The 20388-nt window shown below is 46.7% G+C and overlaps 1 protein-coding gene across 1 annotated transcript in view; it reads left to right on the top strand.

The window, feature by feature from the left end:
• The window catches only part of LOC116981352 (putative neutral ceramidase C), a 61965-nt gene that overhangs the window by 31593 nt on the left and 9984 nt on the right, over positions 1 to 20388 (top strand). Inside the window, exons 11-16 of the mRNA XM_033034362.1 lie at positions 3514 to 3595; positions 5355 to 5470; positions 6467 to 6561; positions 8792 to 8831; positions 13515 to 13613; positions 20241 to 20336. Coding sequence (XP_032890253.1) covers positions 3514 to 3595; positions 5355 to 5470; positions 6467 to 6561; positions 8792 to 8831; positions 13515 to 13613; positions 20241 to 20336 — 528 coding nt within the window. The remainder of the gene's footprint in view (positions 1 to 3513; positions 3596 to 5354; positions 5471 to 6466; positions 6562 to 8791; positions 8832 to 13514; positions 13614 to 20240; positions 20337 to 20388) is intronic.

Genomic DNA, 20388 nt, shown 5'->3' with positions numbered 1-20388 from the left:
TTCTTTCTGTGTAGGAAGGAACTGCAGATGCTGGTTTAAACTGAAGATAGCTGGAGTAACTCAGTAGGACAGGCAGCATCTCTGGAGATTAGGAATAGGTGACCTCTCGGGTCTGAAGGAGGGTCTCGACCCAAAACATCACCTATTTCCTTTTCTCTGGAGATACTGCCTGACCTGCTGAGTTACTCCAGCTTTTAGTGTCTATCTTCTTTCTTTCTTTCCATTGTGCATGACTGCCTTTATTCATTGCGAAATTGGGAGAGTCTAGGACTGGAGGTCACAGCCTCAGAATTAAAGGATGTTCCTTTAGGATAGAGATGAGGAGAAATTTCTTCAGTCAGAGGGTGGTGAATCTGTGGTGGCCAAGCCAGTGGAAAATTTTAAGGCAGAGATAGATAGATTCTTGATTAGTACGGGTGTCAGAGGTTATGGGCAGAAGGCAGGAGAATGCGGTTAGGAGGGAGAGATAGATCAGCCATGATTGAATGGCGGAGTAGACTTGATGGCCTAATTCTATTCCTATCCCTTATGACCTCGATTGGTCACAGAGTTATACAGCATGGAAACAGGCCCTTCGGCCCACCTCGTCCATGCTGGCCAATATGCCCCATCTGATCTTGTCCCATTTGCCCATGTTTAGAAACATAGAAACATAGAAAATAGGTGCAGGAGTAGGCCATTCGGCCCTTCGAGCTTTCACCGCCATTCAATATGATCATGGCTGTTTGATTTGATTTGAGACGTTTGGCCCAAATGTCTCCAAACCTTTCCTATCCACATATCTCATAAGCTTCTTGGAGTAGAATTAGGCCATTCAGCCCATCAAGTCTACTCCGCCATTCAATCAAGGTTGATCTATCTTTCCCTCTCAACCCCCGTTCTTCGGCCTTCTCCCCATAACCCCTGACACCCGTACTAACCAAGAATCTGTCAATCTCCGTCTTAAAAATATCCATTGTCTTGGCCTCCACAGCCTTCTGTGGCAATGAATTCCACCAAATTCACCACCCTCTGATTAAAGAAATTCCACCTCATCTCCTTTCTAAAGGAACGTTATTTGTCCAAATTAAATGCATGTTGCCAGTAAGTGCTGCTTCAAGACTACTGTCAGGTAAAACTCAACAAATTGGAGATCTTAAGGAAGATTATCTTTATCAGCAATAATTGTTTTTTTTGGAATATTGGGCGGCACAGTGGTAGAGTTGCTGCTCCTACATCGCCAAAGACGCAGGTTCAATCCTGACCATGGGTGCTGTCTGTACGGAGTTTGTACGTCCTCCCTGTGACCTGCATGGGTATTCTCCGGAATCTCCGGTTTCCTCCCACACTCCAAAGACGTACAGGTTTGTAGGCTAATTGGCTTTGGTAAAATTATAAGTTATCCCTAGTGCGTGTTGGATGCTGTTCGCGGACGGGGGGGGGGGGGGGGGGGTGGCTGGTCGGCATGGGCCGAAGGGTCTGTTTTCACGCTGTATCTCTAAACTAAACTAAACTTAAATAAAATTTAGATACAATAGTGGCTTTGAAGAGGCTTTTAGATGGGTACATGGAAGGCCACAGGAGAGAGGGGCGTGGATCATGTGCAGACAGATAAGATCAGTTTAAGGTACACAAAAAAGCTGGAGAAACTCAACGGGTGCAGCAGCATCTATGGAGCGAAGGAAATAGGCAACGTTTCGGGCCGAAACCGGCCCGAAACGTTGCCTATTTCCTTCGCTCCATAGATGCTGCCGCACCCGCTGAGTTTCTCCAGCTTTTTTGTGTACCTTCAATTTTCCAGCATCTGCAGTTCCTTCTTAAACATAAGATCAGTTTAACTTGGCATCATGTTTGACACAACTATTGTGGGCCGAATGGCCTGTTCATTTGGTGTTCAGTTCCATGATCTATGCGTTATGTTGAAAGCAATTGTGTCTGGGCCAAATGAATCGAATTCTGATTGCTCATCACTCTGTTTTACACAGTGGAATAACTCACCCAGCGACATTAAGCTAAAAATAAAGTTCTCTTAAAAAGGCAAGCCAGGGTGATTATGGTTTATAGTGTACAAGGCTGGAATGAGAGGGAAATTACATCTGGATATGTTTTCAGGGGAAAGAGGATTGTACGTTCTCCCCGTGACCTGCGTAGATTTTCTCCCGCTGCTCCAGTTTCCTCCCACATTCCAAAGGCGTGCAGGTTTGTAGGTTGTGTTTAAGAAGGAACTGCTGGTGCGGGAAAATCGAAGGTACACAAAAATGCTGGAGAAACTCAGCGGGTGCAGCAGCATCTATGGAGCGAAGGAAATAGGCCTATTTCCTTCACTCCATAGATGCTGCTGCACCCGCTGAGTTTCTCCAGCATTTTTGTGTACCTCAGGTTTGTAGGTTAATTGGCTTCGGTTAATTTGTCCCTAGTCTGTAGGATTGAGTTAGTGTAAGGGTTGATCGTTGCCAGTGAGGACTTGGTCGGCCGTAGGGCCTGTTTCCGTGGAATTCTCTCCCACAGAAGGCAGTGGAGGCCAATGCACTGGATGTATTCAAGAGAGAGATAGATTTAGCTCTTCGGGCTAACGGAATCGAGGGATATGGGGAGAAAACAGGAACGGGGTGCTGATTTTAGATGATCAGCCATGATCATATTGAATGGCGGTGCTGGCTCGAAGCTATATAATTATTTCTATGTAACGGTTTGTCTGGATTATTCCAAGTCGTACGTAATGCTAATGAATATTTACATGCTTTTGGAAGCGGTAAGTCTGAGACTGTAGAACCATAAGCACTATTCACGGGCTTTCAATTTTCCAGGCACAAATTGCTGGAGTAACTCAGCGGGCCAGGCAGCATCTCCGGAGAGAAGGAATAGATGATGTTTTGGGTCGAGACCCTTCAGACCCTTTAGTCTGAACAATAACCTCGACCACAAATGTCAGCTATTCTTTTCCTCCAGAGATGCTGCCTGACCCGTTGCCTAACTCCATCTTTCTGTCTTTTTATTTGCAAACCAGCATGATTTTCTAATGTGTTTTTGGAAGCAGTGAGTCATAAGGCCATGTGATAGGAGCAAAATTAGGCCATTCGGCCCGTCAAGTTTATTCCGCAATTCAATCGTGGCTGATCTCTCTCTCCCTCCTAACCCCATTCTCCTGCCTTCACCCCAGAACTCCTGACACCTGTACTGATCAAGAATCTATCTATCTCTGCCTTAAAAATATCCATTGACTTGGCCTCCACAGTCGTTTGTGGCAAGGAATTCCACAGATTCACCATCTTCTGACTAAAGAAATTCCTCCTCATCTCCTTCCTAAAGGGAAGTCCTTTATTTCTGAGGCTATGACCTCTGGTCCTAGACTCTCCCACTAGTGGAAACATCCTCTCCACATCCACCCTTTCGAAGCCTTTCACGATTTGGTAAGTTTCAATGAGGTCGCCCCTCATCCATCTAAACTCCAGCGAGTCGAGGCCCAGTGCCATCAAACACTGCCTGTGATTATTGAGACCATAAACACTATTCATGGGCTTTCAATTTTTACAGGGTCACACTTGTAAACCTGCCCTTGGCTACAGCTTCGCTGCTGGTACAACTGATGGAGTGGGTGCTTTTAATTTTACACAAGGTAAGTCTAATATGCAAGGTAAGAGAATGCAAGCCCACTAAAAGATAATGTAGGAAGGAACTGCAGATGCTGCTTTAAACCGAAGATAGACACAAAATGCCGGAGTAACTCAGCATCTATTGAGAAAAGGAATACTGAATACAATTCAATTTATTGTCATTTGGACCCCTTGAGGTCCAAACGAAATGCCGTTTCTGCAGCCATACATTACAAACAAATAGACCCAAGACACAACATAATTTACATAAACATCCATCACATTGCTGTGATGGAAGGCCAAAAAAACTTCTCTCTCCACTGCACTCTCCCCCCCGATGTCAGAGTCAAAGTCAAAGCCCCCGGCGGGCGATGGCGATTGTCCCGTGGCCATTAACGCCACGCCGGGTAATGCAAGGTCGCACACCAGGTCTTGGTGTTAGAGCCCCCGGCGCGCGCTCGCACAGTCCCGCGGCCATTCCAAGCCGCGCGGGGCGGTGCTGTAAGGCCCCGCTCCAGGTGCTCTTCAACCCCGCAACTCGGGCGGGAGTAGTCGCCGCTGCGGAAGCCCCGAAAAGCGGTCTCCCTCCAGGGACCCGCGGGCTCCCGGTGTTACCGTCCGCCAAACCTGCAGTTGCAGCCACCGAATCTCCGTAGGTCGGGTCGCAGCAGCGTCCACCACAGCTCCACCCGCTCTGGACTCGGCCAGCTCCGCGACGGTGAGGTGAGTAGTCGGCACCACAGCCCCCGGTCTTCCTGTTGGAGGCCGCTCCTCGTTGCAGCCCCAACGACAACGGAAACCCGACAAAGAAAAGGTCGGGTCTCCCGTGCAGGGAGAGATTTAAAAGTTACCCCCAACCCCCCCACACCACCCCCACCCCCCCACACACATACCCCAACAAAAATAACAAAAACTACATAAAAACATAGACATAAAATAATAAAAACGCAGACGGACTGCAGAGGCTGCAGCTGACGAGAGTCGCGCCGCCTACCGGAAGGGGTCGAGACCCCTCCGCAGACGAAGGGTCCCGACCCGCAACGTCACCCATTCCTTCTCTCCAGAGACGCTGTCTAATCTGCTGAGTTGTTCCAGCGTTTTGCGTCTATCGTCGAAAAAAGCACCAATCTTGGATATTGGTAGCACAGTAACGCCAATGGCAACGTTGCTGCCTCTTTGCGCAGGAGACCCGGGCTCGAAACTGGCCTCAGGTGCTGACTGTGTGGAGTTTGACAGTCCTCCATGTTGACCATGTTGACCATTTCCTCTGGGTGCTCCGGTTTCCTCCCACATCCCATGAGACACGTGGGTCAGTAGGTTAGTTGGCCTCTTGTAAAATTGCCCCTAATGTGTAGGGAGTGGAGGAGAAAGGGTGATACCATGGAACTATGTAAATGGGTGATCGATGGTCGGCGTGGCCAAAGGATCTGTTTCCATGCTGTTTCTCCAAATTAAACTAAAAGTGTGTTTGGGGATGACACGGTAGATTAGCTGAGACCAGCGCCAGAGACCCGGGTTCAATCCTGACAGCTGTCTGTACAAAGTTTGTACGTTCTCCCTGTGACCGTGTGGGTTTATTTCGGATCTTCCGGTTTCCGCCCACATTCCAAAGACTTGCGGACTTGTAGGTTAATTGGCCTCTGTAAATGGTCCCTAGGGTGTGTCGGATAGAGTTAATGTGCTGGGGTGGGCTGGTTGGCCACGAAGGGCCTGTTTCCATTCTGTATATTTAAAATAAATGCTGCCTTCAGACCCACCCCATGTGATGTTTTGCCCTTGCAGGAACGGTCGAAGGGGATCCGTTTTGGGATTCCATCCGTGACGTGCTACTGGGAAAACCCTCGAATGAAACGCAAGATTGTCACCTCCCCAAGCCAATACTTTTGAACACAGGCGAGGTAAGTGGGAGTCTTTCCTTCCGAAGTTAACACAGTATAACCACAACGTAGAATAGACAAACAGTGTGCGGTGAGTAACTCAGAGGGACAGGCAGCAACTCCGGAGCTACGTCGAGCAATCCCTGTTCCAGGCGTGAACTGGCCCCATCTCTGAGCCCTATCTCCTGAGTTTCTCCAGCATTATGAGTCTATCTTTGGTGGTGTAAACTAGCACCTGCCGTTCCTTCCTGCACATAACCACAACCTTGTGTATTTTGTGTCGCTATCAAATTGGAGGAACAAGACCTCATATTTCACTTGGGTAGCTTACAACCCAGCAGTATGAATATTAATTTCTCTAACTTCAAGTAACCCTTCCATCCCCTCTCTCTCCGTTCCTCCCCCACCAACTCGTACGAGCTTCAAAGTCGCCTTATTGAGTCGTCTTCTTCTTCTTGCGTATGGCGTGCACAGCCTAAAGTTGTAGGACAACTTGTTCTGTTTGATCGTCTGTTTGTGCACGCCAGGTTGATTGCATTTGTCGAAACAGGGTGGACCATGTGAAGGTTGCAATCTCCCACCCCTTGTTGAGTCTCATTGTCTAAGTCGTTTTCACTTAGGCCACAGCTAACAATGGTCTGTGTCCTTAATCATTGCTACTTCTTTTTCATATAATTCATTCATTTGTCTATTGCCTCTCAACATCTATATCTCTTGTTTCCTCTCACCGTCTATATCTCTCGTTTCCCTTTCCCCTGACTCTCAGTCTGAAGAAGGGTCTCGACCCAAAACGTCGCCTATTCCTTTTCTACAGAGATGCTGCCTGACCCGCTGCGTTACTCCAGCATTTTGTGTATTTTGAGATGTTTGATATGCTGTTTTACACCAAAGATAAGACACAGAATGCTGGAGTAACTCAGCGGGACAGGCAGCATCCCCAGAGAGAAGGAATGGGCGATGTTTTGGATCGAGGAGGGGAGTCGGTAGTGTTTTGAGTGGTGTGTCTTTTCCTTCCAGATGACTAAACCAGTCCCTTGGCACCCGGATATTGTGGACGTGCAAATTCTCACCATCGGCATGTTGGCGATAGTTGCTGTTCCCGGAGAGTTCACGTGAGTTGTCCCCAGAACTGTTGGACGTCATCGATTCCGCTGCGGTCCGATTTCTCGTTGAGATAATAGATTTAAAAAAATTCCCAAACTTTACTCTCATGCCTGAAACCCACTTAATGTTCAAACTGAAAACCGTAAGATGATATAGGTGATAGGAGCAGAATTAAGCCATTCATCTCCTACCGAAAGGATGTTCCTTTCGGTAGGAGATGAAGAGGAATTTCTTTACTCGGAGGATGGTGAATCTGTAAAATTCATTGCCACGGAAGGCTGTGGTGGCCATGTCAGTGGATATTTTTAAGGCAGAGATAGATAGATTCTTGATTAGTACGGGTGTCAGGGGTTATGGGGAGAAGGCAGGAGAATGGGGCTTGGAGGGAGATATAGATCAGCCATGATTGAATGGCGGAGTGAACTTGAAGGGCCGAATAGCCTAATTCTGCTCCTATCACTTATGAACTGTGAAATCTCCTGGGCTTGATCAGATCAAATAAGATGGTTCAAGAGAACAAAATCATAGATGTTGTCCATAGAGACTTCATCAAGGCCTTTGATCAGGTTCTGCATGGTAGGCTGCTGTGGAGAGTTTGATTGCATGGGATTCAAGGAGAGCTAGTCAACTGGATCCAGATTGGCTACATGGAGGAAAGCAGAGCAGGTGGTGGGAGGTGACTTGTCTTAATTAGTGCAGGTGTCAGAGGTTATGGGGAGAAGGCGAGGGAATGGGGTTTGGAGGGAGAGATAGATCAGCCATGATTGAATGGTGGAGTAGACTCGATGGGCCGAAAGGCGTAATTCTACTCCTATCACTGATGACCTTATGACTAGTGGTGTGTCTCAGGGATCGGTGCTGGGCCCAGTGTTGTTTGTGGTTTATATCAATGATTTAGATGAGAATATGCAAGGCGTGATTTAAGTAAGTTTGCAGATGACACTAAAGTGGGTGGTATCAAGTGACAGTGAAAATGGTTATCAAAAATTACAGTAGGACCTTGATCAGCTGGACAGGTGGGCTGGGGAATGAATGGCTCATGGAATTTAATGCAGATAAGTGTGTGGTGTTGTAATTTGGAAAGCCAAACCAGGGCAAGATCTTCATGGTGAACGGCACCTGGAGAAAACCCACGCAGATAGAAACATAGAAAATAGGTGCAGGAGGAGGCCATTCGGCCCTTCGAGCCAGCACCGCCATTCATTGTGATCATGGCTGATCGTCCCCTATCAATAACCCGTGCCTGCCTTCTCCCCATATCCCTTGACTCCACTAGCCCCTAGAGCTCCATCTAACTCTCTCTTAAATCCATCCAGTGACTTGGCCTCCACTGCCCTCTGTGACAGGGAATTCCATAAATTCACAACTCTCTGGGTGAAAAGGTTTATTCTCACCTCAGTCTTAAATGACCTCCCCTTTATTCGAAGACTGTGGCCCCTGGTTCTGGACTCGCCCAACATTGGGATCATCTTTCCAGTATATATGGTAAACAGTTGCGGCCCCAACACCGAGCCGATCAGCGGGGAAAGGTAAAAACTCCATACAGACAGTGCCCATGGTCAGGATCGAACCCAGATCTCGTTACCTGTGAGGTGGCAACTCTACCGCTGTGTCACTGTACCGCCCCTATAACAACATTTAGAAGACATTTGGACGGGTATATGGATTGGAAATATTTAGAGGGAAGATGGACACAAAATGCTGGAGTGACTCAGCGGGACAGACAGCATCTCTGGAGAGAAGGAATGGGCAACGTTTCGGGTTGAGAACCTTCTTCAGACTGACGTCAGGGGGGAAGGGAGATACATAGATAAGGAAGTGTAAGGTGTGAAAACAGGAGAAAGGGAATGAGATCAAGAAAAAGTAGAATAGATCATCTTTGGCTGGGAGAAGGATACAACAAAGCAAACTGAGATAAAATGTAAAATAATAATAATAATAATACATTTTATTTAATGGCCGCCTTTCAGACATCTCGAGGACACCTTACATAGTAATCGGAATAAAAACATATAATCGGAATAGAACAGGTAAAAAAAGACATCACAGAGACACAAATTAAAAACAGAATTCAATCCAAAAACAGAAAATCAAAAATGCAGTGTGTCAGCGAGACAGGCTGCATCTCTGGAGAGAAGGAATGGGTGACGTTTGGTATTTAGACCCTTCTTCAAACTGGTTCGGGAAACAAGTTGTTAAACTATCCAATTCTTTCCTTCTGACCTTTTCCCCACCTAGGACGATGTCTGGAAGAAGACTGAGAGAAACGGTGAAGCGTGTAAGTTGATTCTTTTGTGCTGAATTTACGTGAGATACTTCAGATGCGCTGAGCGGAGCGTGATGCTGTAATGAGCTCCCTGTTTTCCTGGTGGATGAACTTTATTTAAAAGGACATTGAGGCTGATTAATGGGCAGTACCGAATTCGCCCATCACAGCCAGAGGATGTTGGCCCGCTGGAAAGGGCGCAGAGATGGTTTACGAGGATGTTGTCAGGACTCGAGGGCCTGAGGCATAAGGGGAGGTTGAGCAGGTTGGGACTCTATTCCTTGGAGCGCAGGAGGATGAGGGGTGATCGTGTAGAGGTGTTTACGATCGGGTAGATGCACAGTGTCTTTTACCCAGAGTAAAAGCCAGCAACGTTCAACCAAGGAGTTTCATCAAAGAGGTGGATAGTAGTTCAGCACTGCTCTCTGGTTGTGGTAGGATGGTTCCGTTGCCTGATAACAGCTGGGAAGAACCTGTCCCGAGTGTGCAGGATAGTGTTATGCCCCTGTCCCACTTAGGAAACCGGAACGGAAATCTCTGGAGACTTAGCGCCCCACCCAAGATTTCTGAGTGGTTCCCGGAGGTTGCAGGTGGTTGCCGGAGGTTGCAGGTAGTGGAAGCAGGTAGGGAGACTGACAAAAACCTCCGGGAACCGCACGGAAACCTTGGGTGGCGCGCAAAGTCTCCAGAGGTTTCCGTTCAGGTTTCCTAAGTGGGACAGGGGCATTAATGTACGGGGTGATTGTGGGCTGAAAGGCCTGTTTCCGCGCTGTGTCACTGAAGTATGAAGTAAACTGTAAACTCCCCAACCAGCTTGGTGCCCTGAAACCTGGTTTATTGGTTCTGTAAAAACCTCCAGTGCAAACAGTGTGAAACGCAGCTCACTGCAGCCCAGATATCTCTTTGATACGCCATCAATTCATTTTTATTGCCACCCGAAACAGCCCTATTAAAATCTTGAGTGCTGAATAAACCATAAAACCTTCAAACTGTTCTCATCGCTAAATATCAATTACTGTGAGAGAGTAAGACGCTTGTATAACTCCCCTTGTAACCTTGGGAATCACAGCGATACTTTAAAAGTTGTAGCCGCTGTTTTAATGTCGCAAATACAACAGCTTGCGAAACAACTTTAGCAGAGGGAGATCTGACAGCTAGCGGTGATATAAATGGCAGGCTCTCCCCGACCTACGTGACAGGTGACTTGGGTAAACTCACCCTCACGTAAGCTATTCTTTCAGCCCAATTCTTTATACCCGAGTTGTGCATCTCTGCAGGTCTCGGTTACAGTGCATTTCTGCCCTCCCATGCATTCGTTTCCGCAAACCAGTCAGCTGTTCTTGTGGCTGCGCCCCAATGGTCTCTACGTCGGAGCTCCCCCACTGTGGTCTCCACCTCGGAGCTCCACCACCGTGGTCTCCACCTTAGAGCTCCCCCCACCGTGGTCTCACCTTGGAGCTCCACCCACCGTGGTCTCCACCTTGGAGCTCCCCCACCGTGGTCTCACCTTGGAGCTCCACCACCGTGGTCTCCACCTCGGAGCTCTTTCCTGGCCTCCATGTTGGAATTCCCTCATGAGTCACACACATAACTATTGTGTAAAATGCCCATCTAAAGTTCAAATTTTAATGATTCAATGAAATGTTATTGTCGCCTGTGGCTTGGTACCGTGGAATGCTTTGTTTTTGCTTACAACCCGGCAAAATCATACAGCAGACCTCACCTTGGCAATACACAAAGAGTCGCCATGTTACAAAACGTACATGGAACAGTCTATAATTCCTTGCAGCAGCAAACCTTGCCTGCTGACGCACGAGGATTTAAGTTAGGATTTAAACAAGAATAAATAGTTTTCTTTCAATTAAATAACGTGCCCACTAATAGTCCCAGCCTGTTTCTACTTTCTTGTTGCAAACTTACAGTTTTCAAGTATTTCCACAAGTACTGATTAGATAATTTTGCTCATGCTTTATTTACACAAGAGTCTGCTGCACAGTATGGTACATATTGTGAGCAATCTTGTGCCCCATATCTGAGGAAGGATGTGCTGGCTCTGGAGAGGGTCCAGAGGAGGTTTACGAGAATGATCCCAGTTATGAGTGGGTTAGCATATGACGAGCATTTGTCGGCACCGGGCTTCGACTCGCTGGAGTTTGGAAGAATGAGGGGGTATGTTTCATTGAAACCATACAGAATAGTGAAAGGCTTTGACAGAGTGGATGTGGAGAGGGTGTTTCCACTCGTGGGAGAGGCAAGGACCAGAGGCCATCCAAGTTAAAGGATTATCTTTTAGGAAGGAGATCAGGAGGAATGTCTTTGGGTAGTCAGAGGGTGGTGAATCCGTGGAATTATTTGCCACAGAAGGCTGTGGAGGCTAAGTCAGTGGATATATTTAAGGCAGAGAAAGATAGGTTCTTGATTGGAACAGGTGTCAGAGGTTATGGGGAGAAGGCAGGAGAATGGGGTTTGCAGGGAGAGATAGATCAGCCATGATTGAACGTGCGGAGTAGACTTGATGGGCCGAATGGCCTAAGTCTACTCCTATCACTTATGACCTTATGATCACAGCCAGTTTTGGGAACAGCTCTATCCAATACCGCAAGAGAGTGCCGTTCATCCCATCGAGTCTACTCCGCTAGCTAATCGTGGTTGATCTATTTTCCCCTCTCACCCCCACTCTCTTGCCTTCTCCCCGTAACCTTTCGTGCCCTTCCTCATCAAGAACCTGCCGATCTCCACCTTTTCAATACCCACAGCCGTCTGTGGCAATGAATTCCACAGATTCACCACCCTCTGGCTAAAGATATTCCTCCTCATCTCCATTTTGAAGGTACGTCCTCTTATCCCTCCTGTTCTAGACTCTCCCATCACTGCAAACATCCTTTCTATATCCACTCTATCTAGGGCCTTTCATTATCCGATAGGTTTCAATTAGGTCCCCCTCCTCATCCTAAACTCCAAGGAGTACAGGCCCACAGCCTTCAAACGCGCCTCATATGTTTGAATATGACCAATGTCCACATTGAAGCCCATAATGTAAATTGTACAAACTGCCTCCACAGGAATGTTTTGAGCGATGATGGCCAAATTCAAAATTAATCATTTTGGCAGACACAAAGTGCTGGTATAAATCAGTGGGTCAGGCAGCATTTCGAGAGAAAAAAGATGGCTGACATTTCGGGTTAGGACCTTTCTTCAGATTTGAGAAGGTCTGAACTCTGAAGAAGGGTCCCGAACAGAAACACACCTCTCCATGTTCTCCAGAGATGTTGCCTGACCCGCTGAGTTACTCCAGCATCTGCAGTTCTCTATTTCTCCGAATGGATTAATTTGTTCCAGTGTGGGTTTGATCACCATTTCATCTTAGAAAACCTTTGTTGCTCCTTCAATGTAAATCCCAACACGGACCCTTCACTGAATGGACTGAATTGCTTCAAGATGGCAGCACAAACAAATCCTCTTGTGGGTATTAGCAATGGACAATAGGTGCTGGCCTTGCCAAAGATGCCCTTGAAATGAATTTAAAATGTTCTTGGAGCGGCACGGTGGCGCAGCGGTAGAGTTGCTGCCTTGCAGTGCCAGACACCTGGGTTTGATCCTGACTACGGCTGCTTCTTATGGTGGGTGGAAAGGGTCAAAAACTTCAAATTCCTGGACGTGCGCATTTCAGAAGATCTTTCCTGGTCCCAGAACACTGATGCAATTATAAAGAAAGCACATCAGCGCCTCTACTTCCTGAGAAGATTACGGAGAGTCGGGATGTCAAGGAGGATTATCTCGAACTTCTACAGGTGCACAGTAGAGAGCATGCTGACTGGTTGCATCGTGGCCTGGTTCGGCAACTTGTGCGCCCAGGAGCGGAAAAGACTACAGAAAGTTGTGACCACTGCCCAGTCCATCACTGACCTCCCCATCATCGAAGGGATCTAGTGAAGTTGCTGCCTCAAAAAGGCAGCCAACATCATCAAAGACCCACACCATCCTGGTCACATACTCATTTCGCCACTGCCATCGGGAAGAAGGTACAGGAGCCTGAAATCTGTAACATCCAGGTTCAGGAACAGCTTCTTCCCCACAGCCATCAGGCTATTAAAAACAACATCAAATAAGCTCTGAACCATAACAGTCTATTATTATTATTATTATTGCACTATATCTGTTTATTTACTGTGTATATATGGTCTATGGTCGATAGACACACTGAACTTTTATCTTCTGTTTTGTAGTATGTTTACATATTCTGTTGTGCTGCAGCAAGTAAGAATGTCATTGTCCTATCTGGGACACATGACAATAAAACTCTCTTGACTCTTGTCTGCTTGTGGGTTTTCTCTGGGAGCTCAGGTTTCCTCCCATACGTCAAAGAAGCACAAAAGCTGTTCACGGTACACATGACAATAAACTAAAACGGAACTAATTGGCTTGGTATAATTGTAAATCGTCCCTAGTGTGTGTGTGTGTATAGGATAATGTTAGCGTGCGGGAATTGCTGATCACCACGGACTCGGTGGGCCGAAGGGCCTGTTTTGTCACGCTGCTCAAAACCTAAACTAAAACTTACATGTAACATTATCTGACAATATTGATATTGCCTGCAACAACACTAATGATTAGTAGATTTTCATATCCGTATTTGGGTGTGAAAATATTGCATTAATAACTTTTATTTCAAATGCCGATCTTTTTCCATCCCAGGAGCTTGAATCCAGTGGATCTTTGAAAGACTTCGATGTGGTGGTTGCTGGCCTATGTAACGTGTACACACATTATATCACCACTTATGAAGAATACCAGGTAATTAAAGACTTCATATCTCACATGATAGATTATTAATAGATATGATGATACATTAAGTGCCTGTACCACTTGGGCGACCTAATCCGCGAGTTCTGGTGAGTTTGCCCTCGACTCATACTCGCAGGATGGTCGACACGAGGTCGTAGGAGGTCTTTGTAACTCTCCTTCATGCTCGACAGTGGTCTCTGCGTACTCGCGGCCTCAGCTAGGTCGCGGCGTTTTTTTCAAAATGTTAAAAAATGCCTGCGAGTAAAAAAATGTTACCTTGGAAAAAAATTGATACTTTTTTTACTCGCAGGTTTATTCGTAGTAGGTTGTAGTAGGTCGGCATGTTAGTTGTAGGTAATCGAGGGTAGTCAAAGGTAGTCGTAAACAGTCTTCATCATAGTCGAAGGGAGGTCAAAGGAGATCGAAGGAGGTCGCCTTCATTCTCCACCATTCGGTGTCTAATTTTCCCGAAGTTAGTTGTAGCTAGTCATAGCTAGTCATAGCTAGTTGAAGCTAGTCTTCAACATAATCGAAGGAGGTGGAAGGAGGTCTTCTACATAGTCGAAGGAGGTCTTCAACATGTCATTTTTTTCAAACTCTTCTAAACTCACCAATTAGGTTGCCCAAGTGGGACAGCCCCTTTATAATATAATTGGTATCAATGGAATTCTGCGATTTTGTCAATTTTCATTTACCTTTCAGCCTTCTTTAACTTGTTGGCAGATCTGAATTATTCTACTGGATCTCCCTATTGCAAATCATTTTGACTCCTCTTCCCGTTCCTGTACAGACCTATCTGTCCAGGGCCTCCTCCATTGCCAGAGTGAGGCCCACATGCAAACTGGAAGAACAGCACCTCACATGGGTAGCTTAAAACTCAATTGTATGAACATTGAATGTTCCAATTTTAGCTAACCAACCATCTGTAGTATATCACATTCCTTCTATCCAGAGATGCTGCCTGACCCACGGACTTACTCCAGCTCTTTGTATCGATCTTCCTATCTACACTAGACCCATCCGCCCACATTTGGCTCATTTCATAGAAAATAGGTGCAGGAGGAGGCCATTCGGCTCTTCGAGCCAGCACCGCCATACATTGTGATGATGGCTGATCGTCCCCTATCAATAGCCTGTGCCTGCCTTCTCCCCATATCCCTTGACTCCACTAGCCCATAGAGCTCTATCTAACTCTCTCTTAAATCCATCCAGTGATTTGGCCTCCACTGCCCTCCGTGGCAGGGAATTCCATAAATTCACAACTCTCTGACCTCCCCTTTATTCTAAGACTGTGGCCCCTGGTTCTGGACTCGCCCAACATTGGGAACATTTTTCCTGCATCTAGCTTGTCCAGTCCTTTTATAATTGTATATGTTTCTATAAGATCCCCCTCATCCTTCTAAACTCCAGTGAATACAAGCCTAGTTTTTTCAATCTTTCCTCATATGACAGTCCCGCCATCCCAGGGATCCATCTCGTGAACCTACGCTGCACTGCCTCAATCACAAGGATGTTCTTCCTCAAATTAGGACATTTCCCTCTCATCTTTTCCTATCCATGTGCCTGTCCAAGTGTCTTTTAAATGCAGTTATAGTACCTGCCTCAACTACCTCCTCTGGCACCCATGTGACCGTGTGTTGTCTTTCCGCTGACTGGTTAGCACGCAACAAAAGCTTTTCACTATGCCTCGATGCTTGTGAAAATGAACTAAAACTCCAGAATTGATGGAGAAAGTCCTAGGGCACAGCGGCCAATTACTGCTCCTCTGCTAATGTTTTCCTTTTTGTTCGTGTTTTTGTAGAAATTGTTGAAGGAATGTTACATGATGTTCTGCAAAACAGTCTTAAGGGGACAGCGGCTCAAAATACTCCCTGCAATCTGTTCACCAGCTGCCAAAATTCCTATGTCAGCAGTCTTCTTAAAGCTGCTAAAGCACTGGATTTTCCAGCTGGATTTGGATCCATGACTAATTCCAGAAATTATTTTTTTTCCTTTGAAGAGCCAAGTTTTCATGAGTTCACAGATACAGTGGACCCAGTGCTATGTCGTGTCCCACCCAACCTCATTGCACTGTTGAAGGCAAGGCTTTACACACAATCCCACCCAGTCATTCACGCCAGGATGAGGTTTTATGTTTAGTATAGTTTAGTTTAGTTCAGGGATACAGCGCGGAAACAGGCCCTTCGGCCCACCGAGTCCGCGCCGACCAGCGATCCCCGCACATTAACACCACCCTGTTAAAGGTAGTGTATCCAAATGAAAGGCTTGGATAGAGTGGATATGGAGAGGATGTTTCCACTAGTGGGAGAGTCTAGGACCGGAGGACATAACCCCAGAATGAAAGGACGTTCCTTTAGAATGGAGATGAGGAGGAGTTTCTTTAATCAGAGGGTGATGAATCTCTGGAATTCTTTGCCACAGAAGGATGTGGAGGCCGTCAGTTAATATTTTTTAAGGCGGAGATAGATAGATTCTTGATTAGTACAGGTGTCGAGGGTTTATGGGGGGAAAAGGCAGGAGAATGGGGTTAGGAGAGAGATGATGAATGTCGGAGTGGACTAGATGGGCCGAATGGCCTAATTCTGGTCCTGTCACTTATGACCTTATGACCTTACACTCCCGAAAGACAATTTACAATTTTACCCAAGCCAATTAACCTACAAACCTGTACATCTTTGGTGTGGGAGGAAACCGAAGATCTCGGAGAAAACCCACGCAGGTCACAAGGAGAACGTACAAACTCCGTACAGACAGCACGGTCAGGATGGAACCCGGGTCTCTGGCGCTGTAAGGCAGTAGCTCTATCGCCGTGTAACCGCGCCACCCTTTAGGTTAAGGTTTATTACTGTCACGTGTACTTGGTGCGGTGAAATTCATATTCAATATGATCTCGATGGCCCCTCTTCTTTCTCCTGACTACGGCTGCTGTCTGTACGGAGTGTGTACGTTCTCATAGTGACGTGTGGGTTTTCTCCGGGATCTCCGGTTCCCTCCCACACTCCAAAGACGTACAGCTTTGTAGGCTAATAGGCTTCAGTGAATTTGTAAATTGTCCCTAGTGTGTGTGGGATAGTGTTAATGTGCGGGGATTACTGGTCGGTGCGGACTCGGTGAGTCGAAGGGCCTGTTTCTGTGCTGTATCTAAAGTAGACCACTATGGTTCCTTGAGTCTATGAAGTGAACTTTAAACGTCCCTTGACCTTGATACATCTTTGCCTGCCCTTTATCTCATTAAATGATAGCGTAGCCCAGCATCGTCACCTAGCAACCTTGGTTCAAGACCTGCTAAAGCGTGTAACATATTATCATGTGGGTTCTTTTTGGGGAAAGTCAAACTCTAGTACAATAGATAGCGCAGAGGGGAAGGCTAGAGGATCTTAAGTGGTGAATCATACTTCAAAGGGTGGATGCAAGTTATTGGGTGAAGGGATTTTGTTAGGAGTTAGTTAGCAGTGAGTTTTTGAGTTACTTTCAGTGATTCATTTGCTGAAGAGACTTGCACAATCTGTTCATGCACTGATGGTAACCAACCCATCACCAACTAAAGAGCAGTCCTGACCTACCACCGACCTCACTGGAGACCATCTTTAATCAGACATTACCAGACTTTATCTTGCACTAAATGCTATTCCCTTTATCATGTATCTGTACATTGTGGACGGCTCGATTGTTATAGTGTGTTGTATTTCCGCTGGCTTGATAGCACCCAACAAAAAAGTTTTTTGCTGTGACGATGAACTAAACTGAAACACATGGCAGAAGCCGGTGCCTCTGGCTCTCTGCTCCATCGTCAATTGGGTGGGGGGGGGGGGGGGGGGGGGGGGGGAGCAGTGACTAGGGGGTCTCGACACACTTTGCACGGTGCCTTGTGCCTGCATATGGACGAGTGGGTTTTGAGGAATGAGTGGGTTAGCAGACGATGAGCGTTTGATGACACTGGGCCTTCCACTCGCAGGAGTTTAGAATGATGAGGGGGGGACCTCATTGAAACTTGCCGAATAGTGAAAGGCCTGGATAGAGTGGATGTGGAGAGGATGTTTCCACTAGTGGGAGAGTCAAGAACTAGATGACATACTGTAGCCCCAGAATTAAAGGATGTTCTTTTAGGAGGGAGATGAGAAGGAATTTCTTTAGTCAGAGGCTGGTGAATCTGTGGAATTCATTGCCACAGAAGGCAGGGGAGGCCAAGTCAATGGATATTTTTAAGGCTGAGATAGATTCTTAATTAGCACGGGTGTCAGGTTTATGCGGAGAAGGCAGGAGAATGGGGTTAAGCGGTAGAGATAGATCAGCCATGATTGAATGGCAGTGTAGACTTGATGGGCCGAATGGCCTAATTCTGCTCCTATCACCGGAACTTAAAACATCTTTGTAAATCTTCTCAGCACTCCTTTCAGCTGTATTTGTTTTGTATAAGTTGGCTTTGGCTAATGTTGTACCTTTAGGCGGTTTCATAAAGCTTCCCTTGGCAAAGTATTTGCTGTGGAAGTTCAAATGTATTAGAAGGATCTTTAGATTCTGGTTGACACTGAAGATAGACACAATATGCTGGAGTAGCTTAGTGGGTCAGGCAGCATCTCTGGAGAGAAGGAATAGTTGAAGTTCCGGGTCAAGACCCTGGTTCAGACCCTGAAGTCTGAAGAAGGGTCTAGGCCTGAAACATCACATATTCCTTCTCTCCAGAGATGCTGCCTGACTGCCTGAGTTGCTCCAGCATTTTGTGTCTTATCACAGGAGGGATTGGTGAGCACAGAGCTCCACCTGGTGGCCACACTAGAAACTGACAGACTTCACCAAGGATATCTTGCAGGATATCTGTGAATTCACACTTCAAGGCCTTGGCTGAGAGAACTTGAGGCTAATGCCTTGATGTGATCTGATCTCACTCCTCCTGCTATGTAATGTGCCTTTTTATGAATTACTATTTATTAGTTTAGTTTAGTTGAGATATAGAGTGTGGAAACAGGCCCTTCGGCCCCCCGAGTCTAGGCCGACCAGCGATCCCCGCACACTAACACTACCCTACACACACTAGAGACAATTTACAATTACACCAAGCCAATTAACCTACAAACATGTACGTCTTTGGAGTGTGGGAGGAAACCGAAGATGTCAGAGAAAACCCACGCAGGTCACAGGGAGAACGTACAAACTCTGTACAGACGACACCCGCAGTCGGGATCGAACCAGGGTCTCCGGCGCTGTAAGCACTGTAAGGCAGCAGCTCTACCGCTGGGCCACCGTGCTGCCTTAATAAGTAACTTTTAAAGAAACTCATTAAAGAGTTCTCCCCCGAGAACTAAGAACGACCAACTTTCGACGCTAGAAACATGGCGACTTCGTTTGACTGTACCTAGGTACATGTGACGAGAATGTATCATTGAATCATTGAATCGAATCATTGTCTATGATCAAGAGAACTGTTTAGCTCATGTCACGAGGGCAGCACGGTGGTGCAGCTGGTAGAGCTGCTGCCTCACAGCGCCGGAGACCCGGGTTCGATCCTGACTTCGGCTGCTGTCCGTGTGGAGTTTGCACGTTCTCCGTGCGATCGCACGAGCCTCCTCCGGGTGCTCCGGTTTCCTCCCCATCCCACAGACTTGCGGGTTTGTAGGTTAATTGGCCCGCTGTAAATTACCGCCTAATGTGAAGGGAGCGGATGAGACAGTGGGATAAGATAGAACTAGTTTGAACAGGTGATTGATGGTCGGCCTGGACTGGGTGGGCCGATGAGCCCGTTTCCACGCTGTATCTCTAACCTAAACTAAATTAAACCATGTTATAATTAGATTGCGCAGGGCTCTTCAATAAATGAATCGCTGGCGTTACCTTATAGCTGTTACACTCTTCACCAGAGAGGATTGGGTGACCCATTCCTTCTCTCCAGAGATGCTGCTAGTCCTGCTGAGTTACTCCAGCAGTTTGTGTTTATCTTCTGTGTAAACCAGCATCTGCAGATCCTTCGTACACAGTCTTTTATTAAATCTCTTTACCCGATAACTTACAATTTGCCATTAACTCTCTACAGCCTTCCCCTATGCACTGTGTCTTGTACTTGAGGTTGACTTGATTGTATTTACAGTATGTATAATCTGAGGAGTGGTCTTGATCCGAAACGCCACCCATTCCTTCACTCCAGAGATGCTGCCTGTCCTGATGAGTTACTCCAGCATTTTGCGTCCATCTTCAGTGTTCACAAGCAGCTACAGTTCGAGCCATTGACAGTGAATAGATACATGATAAGGGAATAACGTTTAGCGCAAGGTAAAGCCAGTAAAGTCTGATCAAGGATAGTCCCGAGGGTCACCAAAGAGGTAGATAGCCGTTCAACACTGCTCTCTGGTTGTGATAGGATGGTTCAGTTGCCTGATAACAGCTGGGAAGAAACTGTCCCTGAATCTGGAGGTGTGCGTTTTCACACTTCTGTACCTTTTGCCCGATGGGAGAGGGGAGAAGAGGGAGTGGCCAGGGTGCGACTCATCCTTGATGATGCTGCTGGCCTTGCCGAGGCAGCGTGAGGTGTAAATGGAGTCAATGGAAGGGAGGTTGGTTTCTGTGATGATGTTTTGTTTTGAGGATCTGCTCTTTGATAATTTGAGTGTCACCACTACACAATCATGCTTGTTTCTCCACCAGGTTCAACGCTATGAAGCGGCATCAACCATATACGGTCCCCACACTCTCTCCGCTTACATACAGTCGTTCAGAGGCTTGGCTAAGGCCATAGCTGAGGTCAGTGTTGAAGCTTATTGTGTTTCCTCTCAGGAGCTCATTTCTCCAGGCT

Source organism: Amblyraja radiata, chromosome 15 (assembly GCF_010909765.2).
Source record: "Amblyraja radiata isolate CabotCenter1 chromosome 15, sAmbRad1.1.pri, whole genome shotgun sequence".
Taxonomy (NCBI): domain Eukaryota; kingdom Metazoa; phylum Chordata; class Chondrichthyes; order Rajiformes; family Rajidae; genus Amblyraja; species Amblyraja radiata.
This window is presented reverse-complemented; position numbering and strand designations above follow the sequence as displayed.